Source organism: Trachemys scripta, chromosome 7, assembly GCF_013100865.1.
Source record: "Trachemys scripta elegans isolate TJP31775 chromosome 7, CAS_Tse_1.0, whole genome shotgun sequence".
In the NCBI taxonomy this organism is placed as follows: Eukaryota; Metazoa; Chordata; order Testudines; family Emydidae; genus Trachemys; species Trachemys scripta.
Genome location: NC_048304.1, coordinates 104302810 through 104325047, shown reverse-complemented (window position 1 = coordinate 104325047; position 22238 = coordinate 104302810). Strand labels below are relative to the sequence as shown.

Sequence of the window (22238 nt, the reverse complement as noted above, 5' to 3'; positions counted from 1 at the left end):
GTATTAATACCATTATACAAGGCACTGGTGAGACCCCATCTGGAATACTGTGAACAATTCTGATCTCCTATGTTCAAGATTAATACAAACTGGAACAGGTGCAGAGAAGGGCTACTAGAATGATCCGAGGAACGGAAAATCTACCTTATGAGACGAGATTTGTTTAGCCTAACCAAAAGGAGGCTGAGGGGAGATATGATTGCTCTCTATAAATACATCAAAGGAATAAATACCAGGGAAGGAGAGGAATTATTTAAGTTAAGCACCAATGTGGACAAGAACAAATGAATATAAACTGTCCATCGACAAGTTTAGGCTTGAAATTAGATGAAGGTTTCTAACCATCAGAGGAGTGAAATTCTGGAACAGCCTTCCAAGGGGAGCAGTGGGGGCAAAAAAACTAACTGGCTTCAAGATTAAGCTGGATACATTTATGGAGGGGATGGTATGACGAGACCACCTACAATGGCAGGCAGCTGATCTGCAACTGCTAGCGGCAAATATCCCCAATGACCAGCGCTGGGACACTAGATGAGAGAGCTAGGAGTTACTATAGAGAATTCTTTCCCAGGTATCTGATGATGGGTCTTGCCCACATGCTCAGGGTTTAACTGATCATCATATTTGGGATCAGATTGGCAGAGACCCTGGGGGGGTTTCAACTTTCTCTGCAGGATGGGGCACGGGTTACTTGCAGGTTTAAACTGGTGTAAATAGTGGATTCTCTGTAACTTGAAGTCTTTAAATCGTGATTTGAGGACTTCAGTAACTCAGCCAGAGGTTAGGGGTCTATTACAGAAGTGGGTGGGTGAAGTTCTGTGTCCTGCAATGTGGAGGAGGTCAGACAAGATGATCACGATGGTCCCTTCCGGCCTTAAGGTCTATGAGATCTATTTTCAGTTCCTAGCCCTGCCACAGACTGCCTGTGTGACTTTGATCAAGTCATTTCATCGCTCTGTGCCTGAGTTTCCCATACTCATTCTTTTCTTCCACTCTTTGGCTGCTTTGTCTATTTAGATTGTAAATTCTCTAGGGCCAGGACTATCATTATGTTTATGCAGTACCTAGCACAGCAAGGCTCCAATCTCTATTGAGGGCCTCTAGATGTCACAATAACACAAAACAATAATAAGTCAGCAAACTTAGACTGGGGTAAAACTGCATGAAAGGAGAGATCAGACCCTTTGTATTTCCCTAAGCCTTCATTAGATCTAGTTTCCTTTTGTTATAATCACCCACCTATTTTCCTTTTTAGTAGAATTCTCTTTACTTCTACTTCACCGAGGCTTATGTCTCACATTGTTCACATAAAAAAGTTTTACAGTAATATCTAACTTTATTTTCTATTTTCATCATGCACTGAAGGAAACTCCATATGCTACTCACAATCTGATGCAGTGCCCCTTTATTCTTTTTTCAGTTACATAAAGACCGAGAGATAAAGTACTTTCTACAGTGGTTAATAAGTCTCAAGTTCTCTACTTCTTTCACATTCTACTGAAGTGCTGTTGATCACATATGCTTTTGGAACACCTTGTTTTCCTTTCGCTTCTGTAACTCAGTCCCCTCACTGTTTTCTCTCTCTCTACTTCTCCTACCTCTTTTTCTGCTTCCTTTGGTAGCTTTTCCTCCTCTTCCCTCTCCTTTCTCCATAAAAGTCATACAGGGGTTCTCTCCCTGCTTCTTCCTTTTCCCCACTCTACATCTTAATCCTTGGAGACTTCACCGGCTCCCATGGTTTCTACTATAGTGAGTTGTCAGCATAGAGATAAGTCTACTTCACTGAGCCTGCCCCGTTCTTCTGCACTCAGATCCACATCTCTCTAACAGGTATTACCTTGGCCAGCCACTGTCAGCTCATGCTCAATATGACCAAAATGGAACTTATTTTTATTCCCAATCCCTGTCACCACCATCCTCCTTGTCTTTTAGGCTCACAATCACAGGATCATCTTTAACCTCTCCCTCTTCTCACACATTCATGAATATTGTTGCTATTTTTTCCACAATATTCCTTCCCACCCTCAAAGGTAAAAGACTCGTCCACCCCCCATGTGATCTCCCACTTCATTACTGCAACCTTTTTCTCTCTTGCCTCCCAGACACCAAGTTCACTCTCCTCCAGTCCTCCAAAATGTCACAAACAAAACCATTTCCTTGTCTACCAGTTACACCTTGTCACCCCTCCCACAGCAAGTTTAAATTGCTTCACTGGATTCCCCTTGACCATCAGAAGAAATTTAAAATTTCTAGCCCTCACCTTCATGGCCCATCACAACTCAGCCCAGCCTGCTCTACATGTATGTCTTGGTCTTCAATTATGTTCCCTATCCTATTGGCTCTTCAGGACTGACAAGTGTAAAAACTAGTAAAATGTTATTTTAATCACAGCAGTGAGTAGATATGATCCTGAATACACAAGGGAAGAAGTTCTGATGAGTAAAGACGAGCCATTTTTATACAGTCACCTTTCAGAGTAGAGTCATTCTTTGATAATTAAGGGACTGATTCTGATCTCACTTGCACTGGTTATAATTTCACTGACTTCAGTGGAATTGCACAATTTACTCTGGTGAGATCAGAATAAGGCCCTTATGGTTTTTGTGCTTGAGAAGATGACTTAGCCTTTTCATATTGGCTGTGTAGATTTTATGAGGGAATTATGCTTTCCTGATATTAAGGTAGAACAAAGTCCATAGTACATAAGAAAGGACTCTGCACCAGGATTTGTAATCACTACATTACTATTAGCACTATGCTTAGTAAAATGTTGTGCCATTTGTAAAATATCCCTAAGTCATAGAGTGCATTAAGTGGATATACATAAAGATTTCACTGTGTCTTGAAATAAAAACCAAAAGGTCACCATGACAGATATGAAGAGTATTTCACGGATCGGCTTCAAAGGTGGCACTCTTTCTCTGAGAGATAAGATCCACTGGACAATATTTTGTTGTTCTGTATATTGTATGAATTCTTGTGCATATTTATCTTAGCCAGTTTCAGAGGCATAAGAGTCAAATGATCAGTAGTTTGGCTTACAACTCATCTAGTATTTTGTTCTAACCACCAGCCCAAACACACACTGTTTACCTGGCTCAAACAATAGAGACCTACCAGTGTGCTGAGGTACTTCCCATTACACTACTAACAGTACTCAGACACATTAAAAATAACCCCATCTTCTACACACAGAATTGTACTGACTTGTAAAATTCTCTCACCCCTTCCCCAAGGCATTTAAGCACTAATGCCTTCTGAGAAACAATTCTGTAAATCGTCAAAGAAACAATTATTTCCTTCCACCTGCAAAATAACTACTTTTGTATAAAATTTTGAAGAAGAAGAAAAAAAAAAGTCAAAGGCCTTTGATGAGCCTGAGGACAAGAAGCAGAGAGATGGACTCCATGCACTTCTGAATTTAATTTTCTGTTCCTTCTGCTTCTAATCAAAAAAGATCCTCTCTCTAAGTTGACAGGTCTGCCAACTTTGAACTAATCTGTGTATGGTTTTGTAGCATGTCCACTTGATCTTTCACACTGCTTGGTTTCATGAGATTTGACTGCTCAGATGAGAAATATGAGTTTAAGTCTTACTGATCCCTTTAACTAAGCAGCATTAAAAACATACCCTTCAATATTTCAGTTTTCTAATTCTAAGACCTATTTCCTGTCACCACTTGTTCTTCCTAAATTTAACTTTTGCTAATGAAACAGTCTGCAAAAGAGAACAGTCCCCCAAAAAAGTCCCATAAATTTTGTGGAAAATATCAGGTGTTCAAAAACTTTACATGAACATGGGAATGAAAGCTTAAAAGTATGTGCTAGTCTTCTAAGCTGAAGGTCACTGTGGTCAGTGTCACTGACTGGCCAGCTGAACAAACCAGTAACAGTTTCAAAGAGGGGGGGAACTATCCTCACACAAAAATAAAATGTTCATTGTGGAACATGCCCCCTAAGACATTGAATCATCTTAATCTCCCAGCTTCTGTAATACAACAGTTGGAAGGCTCTAAGACTGTGCACAATAAAGTGCTTTATTCAGGGAACCATATGACTCCATCAGTCATTCAAGCACATGTTTGGCACAGATTGAAAGTGAAAAGCATAGTTAAGTCAAATATTTCAAAACTGAACTTGTCTTTCTAACACACATGGTTTATATATTGGTGTAATAGCTATATAACTTTTCAGTTCTCGTATCATGTCATTATTAAACTACAAAATGATCTCTATTGCACTAGACTGCATGAGACTTTTTCTAAGATAACACATGCCAAAAAATTAGGGCTGTCGATTAATCGCAGTTAATTCACGCAATTAACTCACAAGAAATAATTTCAATTAACTGCAGTTTTAAATCGCACTGTTAAACAATGGAATACCAATTGATATTAAATATTTTTGGATTTTTTCTACATTTTCAAATAGATTGATTTCAATTACAACACAGAATACAAAGTGTACAGTGTTCACTTTTTATTATTTTTCTTAAAGATATTTGTACTGCAAAAATTATAAAAGAAATAGTATTTTTCAATTCACCTCACACATGTACTGCAGTATAATCCCTTCATATGTCCCTTCATGCTTCGGCCACCATTCCAGAGGACATGCTTCCATGACGGTGACGCTCGTTAAAAAAAATAATGTATTAATTAAATTTGTGACTGAACTCCTGGGGGGAGAACTGTATGTCTCCTGCTCTGCATTTTACCCACATTTTGCCATGTATTTCATGTTATAGTAATCTCAGATGATGACCCAGCATGCTGTTCATTTTAAGAACACTTTCACTGCAGATTTGACAAAACGCAAAGAAGGTACCAATGTGAGATTTCTAAAGATAGCTACAGCACTCAACCCAAGGTTTAAGAATATGAAGTGCCTTCCAAAGTCCGAGAGGGACAAGGTCTGGAGCCTGCTTTCAGAAGTCTTAAAAGAGCAGCACTCCGATGAGGAAATTACAGAACTCGAACCACCAAAAAGGAAAATCAAACTTCTGCTGGTAGCATCAGACTCAGGATGATGAAAATGAACATGCATTGGTCCATACTGCTTTGAATTGTTACAGAGCATCAGCATGGATGCAAGTCCTCTGGAATGGTGGTTGAAGCATGAAGGGACATATGAATTTTTAGTGCATCTGGCACGTAAATATCTTGCAACTCCAGCTACAACAGTGCCTGTTTTCACTTTCAGATGACCTTGTAAACAAGAAGCGGGCAACATTATTTCCCATATATGTAAACAAACTTGTTTGTCTTAGCGATTGGCTAAACAACAAGTAGGACTGAGTGGACTTGTAGCCTCTGAAGTTTTACATTGTTTGTTTTTGAGTGTAGCTATGTAACAAAAAAAATTTAAATTTGTAAGTTGCACTTTCAGGACAAAGAGATTGCCCTACAGTGCTTGTATTAGGTGAATTGAAAAATACTCCTTTTTTTGTTTTTTTTAGAGTGCAAATATTTGAAATCACAAATAAATATACACTGAGCACTGTACACTTTGTAGTCTGTGTTGTAATTGAAATCAATATATTTGAAAATATAGAAAACATCCAAAAATATTTAAATAAACGGTATTCTATTATTGTTTAACAGCGTGATTAATCAGCCGATTCATTTTTTTAACTGCCCGATTCATTAATTTTTTTTAACAACCTTAACAATAACTTTTGTTCACCCTACTGTCCTGATTCTGGAAAGTCTATTTGTTCCTCAAATCACAGCCACGTAACAAGGTTAAAATTCAAATTTTGGTTCTCTGCTCGATGGCTCTATAGTAAAGCCAGGACAATTCTTAACTCTTAAGTTTCAGTTTTATACATGCACATGGCACTGACTCTGCCTTGTTTTCAGACCAAATCCTGCTCACCTTATACAATCAGTGCCACAGATTTCAATATGATTAAATAAGGGAAACATGAGTGTTTGGGGTGATTAAAACAAAAGTAATGTGAGCATGATTTGTATGCAGAATGGATATTGAAATGCACAAGAATCCTACTCTAATGCACTCAGACAGGTGTCTTGTATATTATTTCAGTATCTTGCCTGTTCACCCCCAATGAACTGTGACAAGTGGAGTTTTGAAAATAAAATTTTGCCATTGATTTGTTTGGGGCTGGAAGTGTTATAGTGCATTTTAACAAGCAGGATCTATGCTTAGTTTCCTTGTATGGAATTTTATTTTTTTTATATATATATATATATATATATAATAAATATATATATATATATTTATATATAAATAAAAAAATAAAGTGTGTGTATTCCATACAATATAAATATATTCTGGTGGGGAAACTGTTGCCCATTCCTGTTTGCAGTTTGTTTGTGATTGACAAAGGAATTCTGAATGAAGGTCAGTGAAAGAACAGAATTCTGGTTCTTTTTGGATTGAGCATTTCAGAATTCAGCGAGAGGGAAAGACTATGAAAAGTTTGAAATAGAATATGTTTCAATAAACCAAGCTATATTGCTTATAAAGTGTTCCACGTGTGCACAGTGCTTCCCATGACATGGAAGAAGTTAAGAACCCAGCCTCCTGGAGTTCAGACTGTCTCAGATGAATTTAAACCAAGAAGGCTTGCAAAAAAAAGCAGCATATGGCAGCTTAGAAAAAAAGTGAGTTGAAGACAGGATTTGACATAGGGGCAGGAGTGCTTGACACATACAACGTGGACTACAATAATGGTTCCAGATGTCCCATCCCACGAAAAAACGAGCAGGAAAATGCTAAAGGGGAGGAAATCTCAGTGAGATTTTCCTTGAAGGATACCTACCACCCTCTTCCCCAACTGCTTTGCCGGATGGGGGAGTGAAGAGTTAGGCCACCCTCATGAAACAGGCCATGGGATCACCACCTAAACCAGGCCCGTAGGAGGCCAAGGCCAATTGTGGGAGGTGCTGTGTCCCCACACCAGCACTGGGTCTCCGGCAGCCCCACTCCCTGGCAACATGATTCCAATCCTCACTGTTATGGGGAGCCACTGAAAGATACTACAGCCTAAAACTGTGTTGTCTTTTCCCCCTGAACCCTGCAGGATGGTGAACAATCCCACTTCACTCACGCCCACCTATTCCCTATTCAGGCATATCTGTTTCTTCTACCTCAAATGCTCCCTCTCCGTAAGAGAATCAAAGCCTAGGGACTTCACCAAGCCTTCCTTCTGATTGCAGGCTCCATCCAGCTCACAATCAAATCAATGGAAAGCAGCTTGTTGACCTCAAAGGGGGTTTGATAGTGTCCAACAGGAGGAACACTTACAGGGAAGAGAAATACCAAGTATCTTTTGTGATCAGTTAATCAGAAGTAATCCATACAGCTCCAACATCAAATAGCAAGCATCAAATATACAGAGATTTTTTGTGATCAATCCACAGAATTAGAAAAAGAAAAATCAAACACCAAATAAATCAGAAACCTTCTATGAGCAGAAAAAGCAGTGAAGTGTGTCAAGTAAAATATTAGCAGCAAATTATTTGCCCAGCCACAATAACCATAAAGCTTATTATATTAAACCACAAGTCTCATTCTGCTGCCATTATACAAACAGAAATCTGAAGTAACTCCATTGAAATTAGTGGCAGCATTTCCCCCCACCCCCCACACCCTGCAGGTGCTGAGATCCACGCAGAAGGAAAATATTAAAACTTTTCTTTTTTTGGACCCTCAAAAAGAGACTGCTCTAAGTTTTATTGGCTGGGTGCAGAGCTCAAATTTAAATTTTCTTTCAATCCTAGTTGTAGAAGGTGCAGCGAGATCATTTTCTGGATTATTCAAGAGCCTGTGAGTCAGGGCTCTGGTGAGGGAGGTGGGAACCCTCACCTCCACTGTGTCAGGCAGCATTCCATCCTGTATACCACTAGCAGTAAGGAATACCTCAAGTGTGAGATTGAAATGTGCTTTTCACATACATTCGTGTGCATGAAAGTCATTTGTTCCAATGTTCCCAGAAAGCACATAGAAAGGAGGAGAGAATGTGGCTGGAGGACATTTCAGCATTAATTCAAGTATTAAAAAGAAGCATTTTGTAGCATTTACCCAAGTCTGGTGAATGGGATTCTAAGATGGGTAGTTATGTCCAGCATGCACCTTTGTTTTTATGGCTATATCTGCTACTGGTGCTACATGATAGAAAAAGAAAATGGACTTCACCTGTACTAACAAAGCTACTAGTTAAGTCTTTTCGTTAAATAAATATATATATATTAGTCAAAAGTAAGGGTAACATTGCTGGCATAAAAGATTCTTTGACACCAGGTGCCCTATCAATGGATTTACATAGGGTCGGCCAAATTACTGGAGCTATGCCAATATACACCAGCTGGGGAACTGGCACATTAATACACAAAATCCTTTCTTCTGTAACCTGCAACTTCCAGCAATGATTCTATTAGCACACCTAAAATGCGTGCATTCACCTCGGGACTCTTCCTTTAGTGGGACTCAAAGGACACTGATCTCCACTCAATCCTTTCCTATTTTATTTATACATTCTTTCAACGAAAACAAACATTCCAGCCAAGAGAAACGTCCATTGTGTCCTCTAGGCGCCCTGGCAAAAATACAGGAAAAGAAAGATTCATTTGAAAGTCATATTTATGACCTCCAGTCCATAGAGAAGCACCAGTTATGAATGACATGGCTCAATACTTCTCAATAGACTATATCTGAGGTCAAATTCTGCTCTCAGCTACAGGTGTGCAATGTTAGCAGTTTTAATGGGTGAAACCAGTGACAAAATTTAGACTCAGATAATGTAGATTAAATAATACTCACCACAATACTCATTTTTTAATGAACTGGCAGAAGTACCTCAGAGTTGGGCACATTAAGAAATTAGTGGATGCCCAGGAGCACTCTTTTGTGACTACTGATGAATAATAGTATTCAGATGATGCCAAGTCCCATGTCTATTTATGTGTGTATGTTCATGTCACTTGTTTTAATGTGGTGTTAATACCAGGGAGCTGGAGGATTTTTCATGATTATATTTAAAAAAAAAGTCACATCAACATTTGGGCCCAGGGAAGTTCATACTTTAATCTTTCATGGATAGGCTGCCACATGAGGTTTTTTTTTGCACTCAATCAGTTGTTCTCTATAGAGTAACAAGAAATTTTAAAAACACAAAGAAAATAGCGAACTGCTACTATATTGTCAGAAAAGACTTTTTCTCTTAATGTGTATATATAACTAGAACATACTTTTAACGATGACAAATGTTAACTGTTAACAAATATCTTGTGGAATAAACTAGCTGATGACCCTTTTTTTGCCAAGTTCTGCATCCAGCTTTTTTATGCCTCATTATATAATAGCCAGCATGGTTAACAGGCCATGAAATGTTCCATTGTTGCCATATTAGATCATATATTTGGTACAAGAAAGAATGCATTTATCCAATCTATGGATTCGTCATGTTGAACTTCTGGATGGGCAAACAAACAAAATCAACCCACAGCTCTCTCATATTTATTCAAGTTCCAAACCGCAGGGAGGGCACTTAATTTAAGTCATTTTTATACATTTCTTGGGTTTGGAATTACTTGGAAAATTGGTCAAGGTTGCTTAAAGATGTTAAGTGAAATAGTGGACATAATTTTTACAGACTGGATTCTGAAGTTGTTAAGTCACTCACTGAATCATTGACACTAATACTTCACATTAGATAGCAGTGTGTTTTCAAAGTGATGTGCAAACATTAGGTAATTAGTTCTGACAACAGTCCTCTGTGATAAGTATTATTGTGCCCATTTCACAAATGAGAAGCTGAGGCTAAAGTTAAGTGACTTAACTAAGGCCACAAAAGAAAGCAATGGCAGAGCAAGAATTAGAACTCCAGCATTCTTGACTCCCACGAAAACGTTTGTTCCACTGACAATGCTGTCTGTCAAATAAATGGCTTTCTTGTGCTATATTATCAGGCAGACGCTTACTGTAAAGTTTACCTGATGTTTCTCAATGTGATTTGTTATCTCTTTTCCAACCTCCTTAGGACCCTGATCCTGAAAGTACCGGCAAATGATGGTGTAGGGGCAAACCATTTTGTCAGGCAAGTGTAATTATTTCTTACATTTATTTAACAACAACAAAAAAGAAACTGCTACTGAAAATTAAAACTCTGTAAAGTAATGTAAAAGTTGAGTTATCTGTACTAGAGTTTTTACCCCGAGTTACTTCACTAAGAGTTAGCATCTTTGCATAGGCTAGTCTGGATACTGCCCAAATGGTTGTGGTTTATCCTGGGATCAATCTAGAGTAAACTAAAAGCATTTGTTGTCTGGAACAGAAGTTTCTGGAATGGCAGACTAGCCTTTACAGATGTTAACTACCTCTAGTCAATGGGCAGATCACTAGAGTCTTTACCTCCAGTTAAGAAACCTTAACCTCCATCTGACTGATGACTTTAGTTACCAGGTCAAAATGATCTCATAAGATTGAGTAAAAACATTAAAATTGAACCCTATAATTAAACAGGAGCGCAAGAGAGAAGAAAGCCCAAACTTCAATTTTTACCATGTGACTAATAGAGGAGAAACTTGCTGTTAGCCACACAGACAGGAGTCCATCAATTAAGACTTTCCACCTGGACAATAATTTTAGCACTCAGAGTAGAATTATATGGCCTTTCCCCACCAACAAAAAGATGCTTCACTTGTCACTTCCAATGAATAGTCCTAGAGTACCAGCCTGTCACACAGCCCAATTCTTCATACTAGATAAAAATTCACAGGTAGGGCCTTACCAAATTCACAGCCATGAAAAAATGCATCACAGATTGTGAAATCTAGCCTTCCCCTGTGAAATTTGGTCTTTTATGTGTTTTTACCTTATACTATATAGATTTCATTGGGGAGACCAGTGTTTCTCAAATTGGGAGTCCTAACCCAGAAGAGAGCTGCAGGGGGGGTTACAAGGTTATTTTAGGAGGAGGTGATGGTATTGCTACCCTTACATCTGCACTGCCTTCAGAGCTGGGTGGCTGGAGAATGGCGGCTGTTGGCTCTGATGTCAGTGCCCCGCCAGCAGCTGCACAGAAGTAAGAGTGGCAATACCATACCATGCAACCCTTACTTCTGCGCTGCTGCCTGCAGAACTGGGTGGCTGGAGAGTGGCAGCTGCTCACTGAGGGCCCAGCTCCGCAGGCTGCAGCGCAGAAGTAAAGGTGTCAATACCATGCCCCGCCATCCTTGCTTCTGCGCTGCTGCTGTCAATGGCTCTGCCTTTAGAGCTCAGCTCCCGACCAGCAGCCACCGCTCTCCAGCTGCACAGCTCTGAAGGCAGCGCCACTGAAAGCAGCAGTTCAGAAGTAAGGGTAGCAGTACCACAACCCCCCTCCTACAATAACCTTGTGACCCCTCCACAACTCCTTTTTGGGTCCAGATTCCTACAATTATAACACTGTGAAATTTCAGATTTAAATAGCTGAAATCATGAAATTTACAATTTTTAAAAATCCTATGACCATGAAATTGACCAAAATGAACTGTGAATTTGGTAGGGCCCTACTAAGGCCCACATCCTCCAAGGTACCGAGGCACTTGATTTAAATGGAAGTTTGGCACCTAATGGCTTTGAGGATCTGGACCTAAGTGCATCTCTGTCTCAGCAGCTGGACCTAGACCTTGTCTGTGGTGGGTTTTAACTGCTGGTGTAAATTTCAAATATCTACAAGGGACCAGTCCTCAGCCAGTTTAAATTGTGTTCTGCCAGGTTACATCATTAGAACTATGTTAATTCAGACCAGATGAAGATCTGGCCCATGATTTACATTGTTGCAACTTATCTCTGTTTGAAGCCTGAGTAAACTGCACCTGGACAATTCATGCCAGGCATATTTAATCCTAATTTAGCGCCAGGGTAAGGAGAGGGAAATGGACTAGATGATCTTGAGGTCCCTTCCTGCCCTACAGTAATATGGTTTTATACCACATTAGTGTAAATCACATTAGTGTAAATCACAATATAGGTACACTGATAGTTACAAACGAAGTGTAGATTCATAGATTTTTAAAGGCAGAAGGAACTACTGTGACCACCTAATCTAATTTCCTGCATAACACAGGATATAGGATTTCCAATAATTCTGTTCCAAATTCAATTTAAGGTTGAACTACACAAGGCCCCAGTCATCACAAGAAATGCTTATCAACTAGCTTACCACACAAGATGATCACAAGCATTAGAACCTTCCGAGAGCCCACAACTTCCAAGGTCTTTAATGCCCTTTTCAGTAATCTTTAACTTTTGTCATTATGAAATGCAGCTACTGCAGAGAAGAAAGGTATTCTGTTTCTGCTTATGACAGGGACGGATGCATTAATGATCACAACTACAGATGTCACCAGACTGTTATATGCAGGACATTTTGCAGCTGAACTTCCCTGGTCAGTTTTCCTAAACGGAATCTGGGTCAACAACCCTGACCAAGAGGTTTGGATTCTCCTGCGAGAAGATGGCATTTCCTAATTCCTTGTGGTCTTTTAAACAAAAGTTAATATAATTAATAACCAGCTATATTATACATAGGCTAGAAGCTAATCAGCATTCTATCTGTAGCACAGTTTTTAGGAAGACAGAATTACACTTTACTAAAAACCATTTAGTACGTGACACTGGTTTCTGAAGATGCAGTCCGGAAATAAATAACCGAAGAAGGCTACATATTTATACATGACACTAAATGTATTTCCATTACCATCAGTACATCTCAGTTTCCACTTAAGGCCAGACTGGCCAGTCTCTGGGGGAGAAAGGAGCATACCTTTCCCCAGTTGTCACAACCACAATCCTTGCTCTCCTTTGGCCACTACAGCTAGCTGTACAAAGAAAAGAATGCATGTTGCAACTCATTACAAGGCTGTACTAACCAACATACAGTAATCTGCCTGCATGCTTGTGGCACAATGTACCTAGTCCAAAATCCATTGAAGTCAATGGCAACACTCTCAGTGACTTCAGTAGGCTACAGTTTTGATCCAACACCTCCGGTGCTGCTATTGGAGACTCAACAGTGCCCCAAATGAAAGTTTCTGCCTAGCAGGCCCAATGCAGACCTTAGTTCTTTTCATATTAGAGATTTCCTGTGATCAAGATCCCTTGTCATATGAGTTTTAGAGATGTTGAATGTGACATGAACGATACACCTCAACATATAATGTACATGTTTATATATGTTTGAATGTAAAACTTTAAAAAATCCCAATATTTGAGGTAGGCTTCGGGTAAAAGGCAAAAACAGAATGAGAGAAAAATGGAAATAGAAAAAGGGATCAGAGCAAACAATAGATCCCTCCAATATGAATACCAAGAAGAGAGTCAGACCTTCTGAGCAGAATTGGTTGTTGCAGGGGATAGACAGCCAAGGAAAGCTTGCCCATGTAACGGAGCATGGCCTTGTAAGCATTCGAATATTTCAGACCTAAACAGAAAACACCCCTAAGAATGGCATTTTCCGGCTTATGACGCTTTTCGCTGTGAAAAGCCAGGAACAAAATCATCCTGTCAGTCTGTAAGGGACACAGGCTCTAATAGTTAGATTCTCTGATGCAAGGCTTGGCAATAACCACAACAAGCTCTGGGTCTGTCAGAGATACACATGTGCACATTGCTCCAGTGCCCTTACAGGCTCTGAACTAGCAGAGGATTGAAAGTGACGCATGGTCTGCTTGAAAAATAGATCTCACTGTTGTCAATTTGCATGTTACAATGAAGCCCTTTAGTACAAATGATACTGCCCAAAAGCGTACCAATACTGAATAAAGAAACCCTGGCAGGCTCCATGGACAATTTGCACTGGCAATTTGAGAAATGTTAGAAGCATAAGGGCCACTAGTGATAAAACTGTCAGGATTAGGAAATGTGAGATCTGAACCAGGCTGGTGAAGATCCAAATAAACTATTACAGGAATTCAGACTTTTTAAACAGAATTTCATGATCAATAGTGTGTCAACTCCAGCTGACAGTTTCAGTACGAATAACAGATAAACATAACCCTGATTTGTGGCAGTCACTCACAGATCATTAGAGAGCTGCTATCAGGGCAGTCTCAGTGCTGTGAGCAGGATGACAAGTAGTCTGAAATGTATGCAGTAGATCATTACTTAGAAGCTGCTCCTCATAGCAAGGTAGCAACATTTCCAACAACCATCAAGGAAAAAGGGAGATTAGAAACTTGGCAAAAACAAACAAATTGGATACCTCCCCTGCAGGCAGAGGGAACAGACAAGATCAACTGGAACAGAGCATTTTCAGGGTGGGATCAGAAGGGGGACATCCTAGCTGGGGTAAGCTGACACAGTTCCATCAAAGACAACAGAGCCACGCCTATGTACACCAGTTACAGATCTTACACAGGATGTCCAAAATATCTGTAGGAAAGTCAGTTTGGCCAACAGTCAAATGAGCACATGGTTGTACAGAGTCCAATCTTATCCCCCTCAACCTCAGCAACAGTTTCAAGATGACACTAAAAAGAGCTCTGAGGGTTACATGGGAATCAAGTAGGGTTCAATCAAAGGGATTTTTTCTATGGACTCCAAAAAGACTCCAGAGGGAGCAATATGACAATAAAGTAAGTGTTTAATTTTGCAGGTTTACTAAGGATGAAATCCATTCCTATACTAAGGACCAACACAAAGGGTAAATTTCATCCAATGGTATCAACAAAGAAGATGACAAGATTTGAAAGAGAAGAGAATATGTGATAAGATGTGATTGTGGGGGAAAGATGGGAGAAGGACACGTTCAATGGCAACTGTAAGAAAGGCAGGAGACTGGGAATTGTAAGAACTAATAGTTATTAACTTAGAAGGTTTAGGATTAGAAATGAGAAGACACAAGGAAAGAGCCAAATCCAATAAGTGGCTCTTGACAGATGGTTGCCCCTTAAGAGAAGTTATAGTTTACGGCTATTCGTCCATGATCTTAAACTCTCAGAGCCATTAACATTCATTCTATAAATATTTAGGCACTTAAACTCTCATAAACTGTCCATGTGAAGTACTACTATACAAGCACAGAAACCCATTATATAGGGTTTAATATCTCAGATGTATAAATCTTTCCTTCTTCAAAATACCAAAATCAAGCAGGTTATATTATGAACCCTGCACAGCAAGTTTTCAGCCCAGATGCATCACAAGTAGTTGAAGAAGCACTAGACATGCCATGATCCCACAAGCTCATATGCATCGTTGTCCCCTGGGCCCACACACAGTTCTATTGAAGACAAGGATTAGTTCTCACATCTGATGGGTTTGTATGCTACCAGTTGACTGTGACCAATTGATGTCTTCCTAGCTCACTATCTGGGGATATCAGCTGACTAAATGACCCCAGTTCACTCATACACAATTACATAGAATATGCGTGTTCTCAAATCAAGTGAATCATGAAGCTCTATTTGTGGTAGGACTATGGCTCTGTCTTCACTAGGAAAATGATAATGGTTTGTTAACTAACACGGGTTAACCCTTGTTAACTAACATGTTGATAAAGGAATGTTTTCTTATCACGTTAGTTAACATGGGTTAACCCATGTTAGTTACCATACCGTTAATTTTCCTAGCAAAATCAAAGCCACAGCCCAGCATAAATCTGCTATGCATAAATTTAGGGTCTAAACAAAAGCTAAATTTCAAATTGGAATAGTAGACACATGCAAACAGGTCTGTAGGAACAGGTACTTCTTTCATTGCTATACAATATATTTATGCAATTTAACAACTCTCTCTCTCTCATAAATTATGCAATGTCAGCTCTAGTTAAAGCAGGGGACAGAGTCAGACCTCTGTGTTTGATTCCTGACCCTGTCACTAACTTGCTGAGTGAACTGGGGACAAGATGACTCCAAATATTTCTGAGAAACTGGCATAACAGAGCTAAGCAAATACTGTTAAACATTTTAAGCAAATATTTATTCAAATATTTAAATAAATTCTGTGTTCCCTTAGCATGAATATTCTAGATAGAAAATAAAGCTTTCACTAATGAGGAAAAATGTTAAGCCCGAATTGCCCAAATACTCATCTAAAGTGGATTATGACTCACATCTGACTAACAGTTCAGATTTCAAATTCTACACCAACATGCAATTCAAAATTCTTACTGTTGGTGGTTGCTTACAGAAATTATCCACTCAGAGACTAGAGACAATACCACATGACCCAGGAAACTAACCAGCAAAGTACAAATATCCACTTTCAAATATTCATGTGGAACTGTCCTCCACTGAGTCTACAGATTTAGGATTAATAGCTGAATTCACACATAATTTTGAATGATAAATCCATTTCCCCCCATTTATTGGCAGAAAATTCATAAACACAGAAGCAAAGTGTTTTGAATATATTACTTATTATAAATTGCTTGCCCTTCCCTAAATAATTCTTACCAAATTCACTGATGTGTTGTAAGGCTAAATTTTCAGTAAAGTGCTTGAAAATCCTCAACTGAACATATGCGAGTGTTTATGGTAAAATAAACATGAACCAGGTGAATAGCCCATAGCAACAGGTTGGGGGGGGGGGGACAGTTGAAGATTCCCTACATACTGGAACAGGACACAAAAGAAAGGCTATGGTGTGAATACTTTTTAGTCCTTGAGCTATTTATGCAGGTCTGCGTTTCAAGTTGCTAGGACAATTTAAATGAGGTGAGATTTCAAAGCAATCGCGAGTGTAACTGGAACACATAGCAAAATCCTTCATTCCGAACAAAAAAAGAGAGAGAGACTTTAGAAAAAGGTCTCCCACACTCCTTCATCCCCAAATAGGGGAGACTAGAAGGTCTGATGTGTGCAGTGTGCGGCTAGAGTTTGTCAAGGCAAAACTTGGAAGCAAAGACAGAACTTAGTAACCTATTAGATCAACTTTTGCATGGCGTGTATCCCTCCGTCCCGGGCTCCTCCGCATCAGTAACGAGAATCGCCTGCCACATTGCCTCGGGGGAGGGAAGGGGCATGAGAGCTAATGCAAGCTCGGGTACTTGGCGGCTGGAGCGCTGGCGCTGCAGCTAAGCAGGCAGCAATCCTCCAGCCCGGCTCTCTGGGCTGCAATGAACAGCCGACGCAGCGTGAATGCTTTCACTCCCACTCCCCCTTACACGCAAACACAGCGGCACAACCAGAGCAAAAGAGGAGCTGGGGAGGCAGGGGAACGCGGTGCGGCTGTTGCTCTCAGAGAGGAGCTGGATTTGCAGAGCAGACGGGACGGGATGGTAACTGGAAGAGGAGGGTTGCAACGTTTGCAAAGCAGCCACCAGAGGAGGGGGACTTTTTTTGGGGGGGGGGGGAGAAATGCAAATATGCAGAAGCCCCGGGGTGGTGGGGAAATGCCAAGGGAGACTCTGCTTCTTTCTAACCGCGTCGGCGCGGGTGAAGGGGTCCAAACTTGGCCATATCATCTGCTGGCTTGTGCCCTGGAAATGTGTGTGTGTGTGTGTGTGTCTGTATATAAAAGCATCGTCAACTTACCTTGAGCCCTGGATGATGCTATAAAGAGCCAGTTTAGGCTGAGCAGCAGCATGAATAGCTGGGCTGGGGGGTGAGGAGGAGGGAAGCGCCGCTGCTCTGCATGGAGACGCTTTGACATCTTAGCCCAGACTGAAAGAGACAAACTTTCATCAGCTAGGTCTGGAGAATAGCACCATCATATACAGTTACAGAGAGGAGCGAGCTGGGACGCAGGATGTGAGAGATTTCCTGCATGCAGTTAACTCCCAAACCCCTCCTGCTCCTGCATGGACTGCTGATGAGCTGGGCTTTGCTTTTATTTAAAAAAAAAAAAAAGTTGTTTGGGGTTTGGCTTTTTTTTTTTTTTTTTGGCAAGAACTATCTGTTGACCGTTGCAATAAATGAGCAGACTGTCCGTGTTGGCTAGCAGGAGGCACTAAAGATCGTTGGTGAAAGAAGGCAGGCCTGCCTGGGAAATCTGCCCCTTGCCAACATTTACCGTTCTCATTACAATGGAACAAATTATTGTCCTCCTGCCTCCCCTCACGGCGTCTCCGCGGGGTCCTACGGCCCGCCTCTCCCGCTGTGCACACGGTAACAGTTACTCTGTTGAGAAGAGGTTACTCAGGCACGGTGGTATGTTCCTGAAACGACACATCATCCCCATTCTCAGACCTGCCAAGTCTCCTTCAGTTGGAAGGAGACTCCCTCCTGTGGGATTGATTTTAAGGTTGGCTTTAAAGACCCCCCCCTCTTTTGCTGGAGTGACTGGTATATGTGTTAGAAGTCTCCCCCTCTAGTGATAAGGGATGAAGCTTCTCCTCCCCGCTCGCGGAGGGTTGTATAGTTTTGTTCTAGTGATTTCTGTTACACACAGGGTGATGTCTGAAAAACAACTTGAACCTGTAATAAGAACAGAGAAATTCTTTATTGGTTTCATATTATTGTAGGTTATTTCTGATTCCTGGGGCTGTTACTTTACAGTGTTTAAAAGTTTAACGAACAAAATAGGTTGTTTTTTAAAAAGATATCTTCCTCATTCGCATTGTCAACAGTTGTCTGGGAAACAAACAAACAAAAAAAACAACCCAGACAGTAGTTTATGCCATCAAACCCCTAGCCCGCCACCGAAATACATATAAATGCAGCGATTGATGTGTCTCAGGGCTTCTCCCAAGGAAGGGAGAAAGAAAGGCCCCGATCCTGGGAACACAAAGCTGCCACACATAGTTCTATTGAAATCAGGGAGAATACTCATAGGCATAAAGTAGGGTGACCAGATGTCCCGATTTTATAGGGACAGTCCCGATTTTTGGGTCTTTTTCTTATATAGGCTCCTATTACCCCCCATCCCTTGTCCCGATTTTTCACACTTGCAGTCTGGTCACCCTAGCATAAAGTAACTCATATGTGTCAGGCCCTAATTCTGCAATTTTTTCCACTCAAGATTCTTCTTGCATGGAACAATTTTCAGGATTAGGGCCTAAGTTTGGGCCTTTGCCAACAAAAAACAAAGACAAAACCACACTCACAAACCCCACAGAGCTATGCAAATTTGAATGTGTAATAGTGACTGTTCTAGTGCAGGGTCCTCAACCTTTTGCTTTTGGAGGCCGGCTAGAGTGACCAGATGTCACGATTTTATAGGAACAGTCCTGATATTTGGGGCTTTTTCTTACATAGGCTCCTATTACCCCCCCCCCCATCCTGATTTTTCACACTTGCTATCTGGTCACCCTAGGAGTCCCCTCCCATCCCCCACCCCCTCCACACACTATAAAAAGTCCAAGGCCCCCTGTGCTATAACAACTGTTTTTCCACATATAAAAGCCAGGGCCTGTGTTAGGAGGTAGCAAGCGGGGCAATTGCCTGGGACCCCACGCCACAGGGAGCACTGCAAAGCTAAGTTGCTCAGGCTTCAGCTTCAGCCCCAGGTGGTGGGGCTCAGGGCTGCGGACTGCAGTCCCGCACACCGCAGCTTTGGCTTTCTGCCCTGGGCCCTGGTGAGTCTAATGTCAGCCATGCTTTGCAGACGCCCTGAAACCTGCTCACAGCCCCCTCCCCCCCCCCAGGGGTCTCTGCACTCCTGGTTGAGAACCACTCTTCTAGTGGGTTTAAAGACAGTAGTTACACCATGAAGGGTATCTTCAGATCACATATGGGTTTGAAAGATTTGTACAGTCTGACCTGGAATGGGATAGGACAAGTCCTTTTAGCCTCCTACCTCTCCTCAGACTTAAGATATTCCCCCACCTCCACCAAAAGGTGTCAAAACATGCACAGAACTCTTTCTCTCTTTTCTCAGAGTTTTGATTTGCATTTCTCACCCCCACTAGAAAATTTGATGAACTGAGCTTTGTGAAGGACACACAGACAAGGAGAGTGTTTGAGAGGTGAGCAAGGATAGGTTTCTGATAAAATTTCACCAAATGTTAATATGATTTAATTTTGTCCATTTCTCTCTTTTGTGCAGGTGAAATCCTGATACATTTTAAATGCATCTAAAACTTATGTCTTTAATGGATACCTTATTCCAAGTTATACAGCTAGATAAACTGCTTTGGGCAGGGTCTTTCATTTTTGTGTACTGTACAACACAAAGAAAACCAATAAGAGCAAAACAATTTTCTGAATTTGCAAGTTATCACAATCCAAAATAGCCAGATTTTGTCTGGAAGCTGCTATCCAAAATGCAGGTCATCTCTAATGTAGAATGATTCATGTAGGGGTGTTTAAATGAAACAGTAATTGGGAGAAAAATTATCCTAAAAACAAAGAAAACTTCTGAATGGAAAGAACTCATTCTCTACCCCGCCTACGCACAACTATAGTTCTCAGGCGCGTGTTATGATTTTCCAGTATAACTTTAGATTGATTTATGCTATGATTATTCCTGATCCCATGGATCTGTTTTTTAGAACAGTTAAGTGTAAAGTTGCCAATGCTCATTTTTATTGTCCCAGATAATTTCAACATTTTAATTTTAAAATCTAGTCAATGGTGTCACTGATTTTTTTTTAAGGGATGATTTATTGTATGTATCCCAATACCTTCAAAATGAAGGTTAAAAACAATAACCCCTTTGTGTCCAAAAAGCCAGAAGATTCTTCAGTAGTGGCCTTGGGTAACACCCAACGAAGTCAGGAGAGGCTGTAGCTTTTCTGTCCTTTGAAGGTCTATTTTCTTAAAACATAGGGTAAAAAATTAAAAAGCAACAAATGCTTTTATACAGCTCCTCTTTATGCTCATGTAGACTGCTGGCAATGCATTTCAGTGTTGTGATTTGTATTTAATTAAGTATTCCCCAATTGCCCTATTTTTTGTTTATTCACCAAGTCTGCAGGGAGGGGAAAAACCTGTGGATTTTTCCCCCCCTCCCAAGCACACAAGTGAGGAACTGAGAATACTATCATTCCTGTCCTACTACTTGGAATATATAATTCAGTTTATTTTCATGGGGTTTAAAGTGAATCTATTAACAGAGTTTTTATCACAAAGGAATCCAGAGTGCATTGTTAACCATCTCAGGCTGGAGGACAGCAGCAAACTTTCAAAAGCGGGACATACAATTTTAGCTAAAGATGTAGAACAAAACTCTCATTCATTAAAAACAAACTCATTACTGACTACAGAAAATAAAACAAATCTTGATTTCTTAGGTTTCAAAGTGGGTTTTAGCCCACGAAAGATTATGCCCAAATAAATTTGTTAGTCTCTAAAGTGCCATAAGTACTCCTTGATTTCTTAAGGACTCATACTAAAAAACCCACTTGCAATAAATTTTATGAAACTCCACTTATCTACCTTAGATGAATGAATGGGTGAGCAAGAGCAAATCAAACTGCTGTTGCCAGGCCCCCTGGATATTTCAAAGGTATCAGAATATCAGGGTTGGAAGGGACCTCAGGAGGTCATCTAGTCCAACCCCCTGCTCAAAGTAGGACCAATTCCCAACAAAATCATCCCAGCCAGGGCTTTGTCAAGCCTGACCTTAAAAACCTCTAAGGAAGGAGATTCCACCACCTCCCTAGGTAATCCATTCCAGTGCTTCACCTCCCTCCTAGTGAAAAAGTTTTTCCTAATATCCCACCTAAGCCTCCCCAACTGCAACTTGAGACCATTACTCCTTGTTCTGTCATCTGTAACCACTGAAAACAGTCTAGATCCATCCTCTTTGGAACACCCTTTCAGGTAGTTGAAAGCAGCTATCAAATCCCCCCTCATTCTTCTCTTCTGCAGATTAAACAATCCCAGTTCCCTCAGCCTCTCCTCATAAGTCATGTGCTCCAGCCCCCTAATCATTTTTGTTGCCCTCCGCTGGACTCTTTCCAATTTTTCCACATCCTTCTCGTAGTGTGGGGCCCAAAACTGGACAGGTAGGCCCTGATCCAGCAGATTTTTCCATATAGGCAAATACCTGTCTAGTCATTTTTTTAAATTTTTAAAAATCTTATCCATTTAAAGGTGTCAGTGTTTTTTCTTTTTTGTGTCCTTTATCAGTCATGTTTTGTCCTCTCACCCTGATTTTACTCTCTCACCCTTCCCCTTGCCCTCACCCATTTTTGCCCCCCTTGCTTCCCATAAAGTACCTTTACTTACTCTAGTGCAGGAGTAGGCAACCTGCGGCACGCAAGCTGATTTTCAGGGGCACTCCCACTGCCTGGGTCCTGCTACTGGTCCGCGGGGGGCGGGGCGGAAGGGGGGGGAACAGGCTCTGCATTTTAATTTAATTTTAAATGACGCTTCTTAAACATTTTAAAAACCTTACTTTACA

At 40.7% G+C, this 22238-nt stretch overlaps 1 protein-coding gene across 1 annotated transcript in view; it reads right to left on the bottom strand.

The window, feature by feature from the left end:
- The window catches only part of ADAM12 (ADAM metallopeptidase domain 12), a 308866-nt gene extending 291123 nt beyond the window's left edge, over window positions 1–17743 (bottom strand). The window contains exon 1 of the mRNA XM_034775646.1: window positions 17486–17743. Coding sequence (XP_034631537.1) covers window positions 17486–17603 — 118 coding nt within the window. The 5' untranslated portion in view covers window positions 17604–17743. The remainder of the gene's footprint in view (window positions 1–17485) is intronic.
- Between the last annotated feature and the right edge of the window lie 4495 nt (window positions 17744–22238).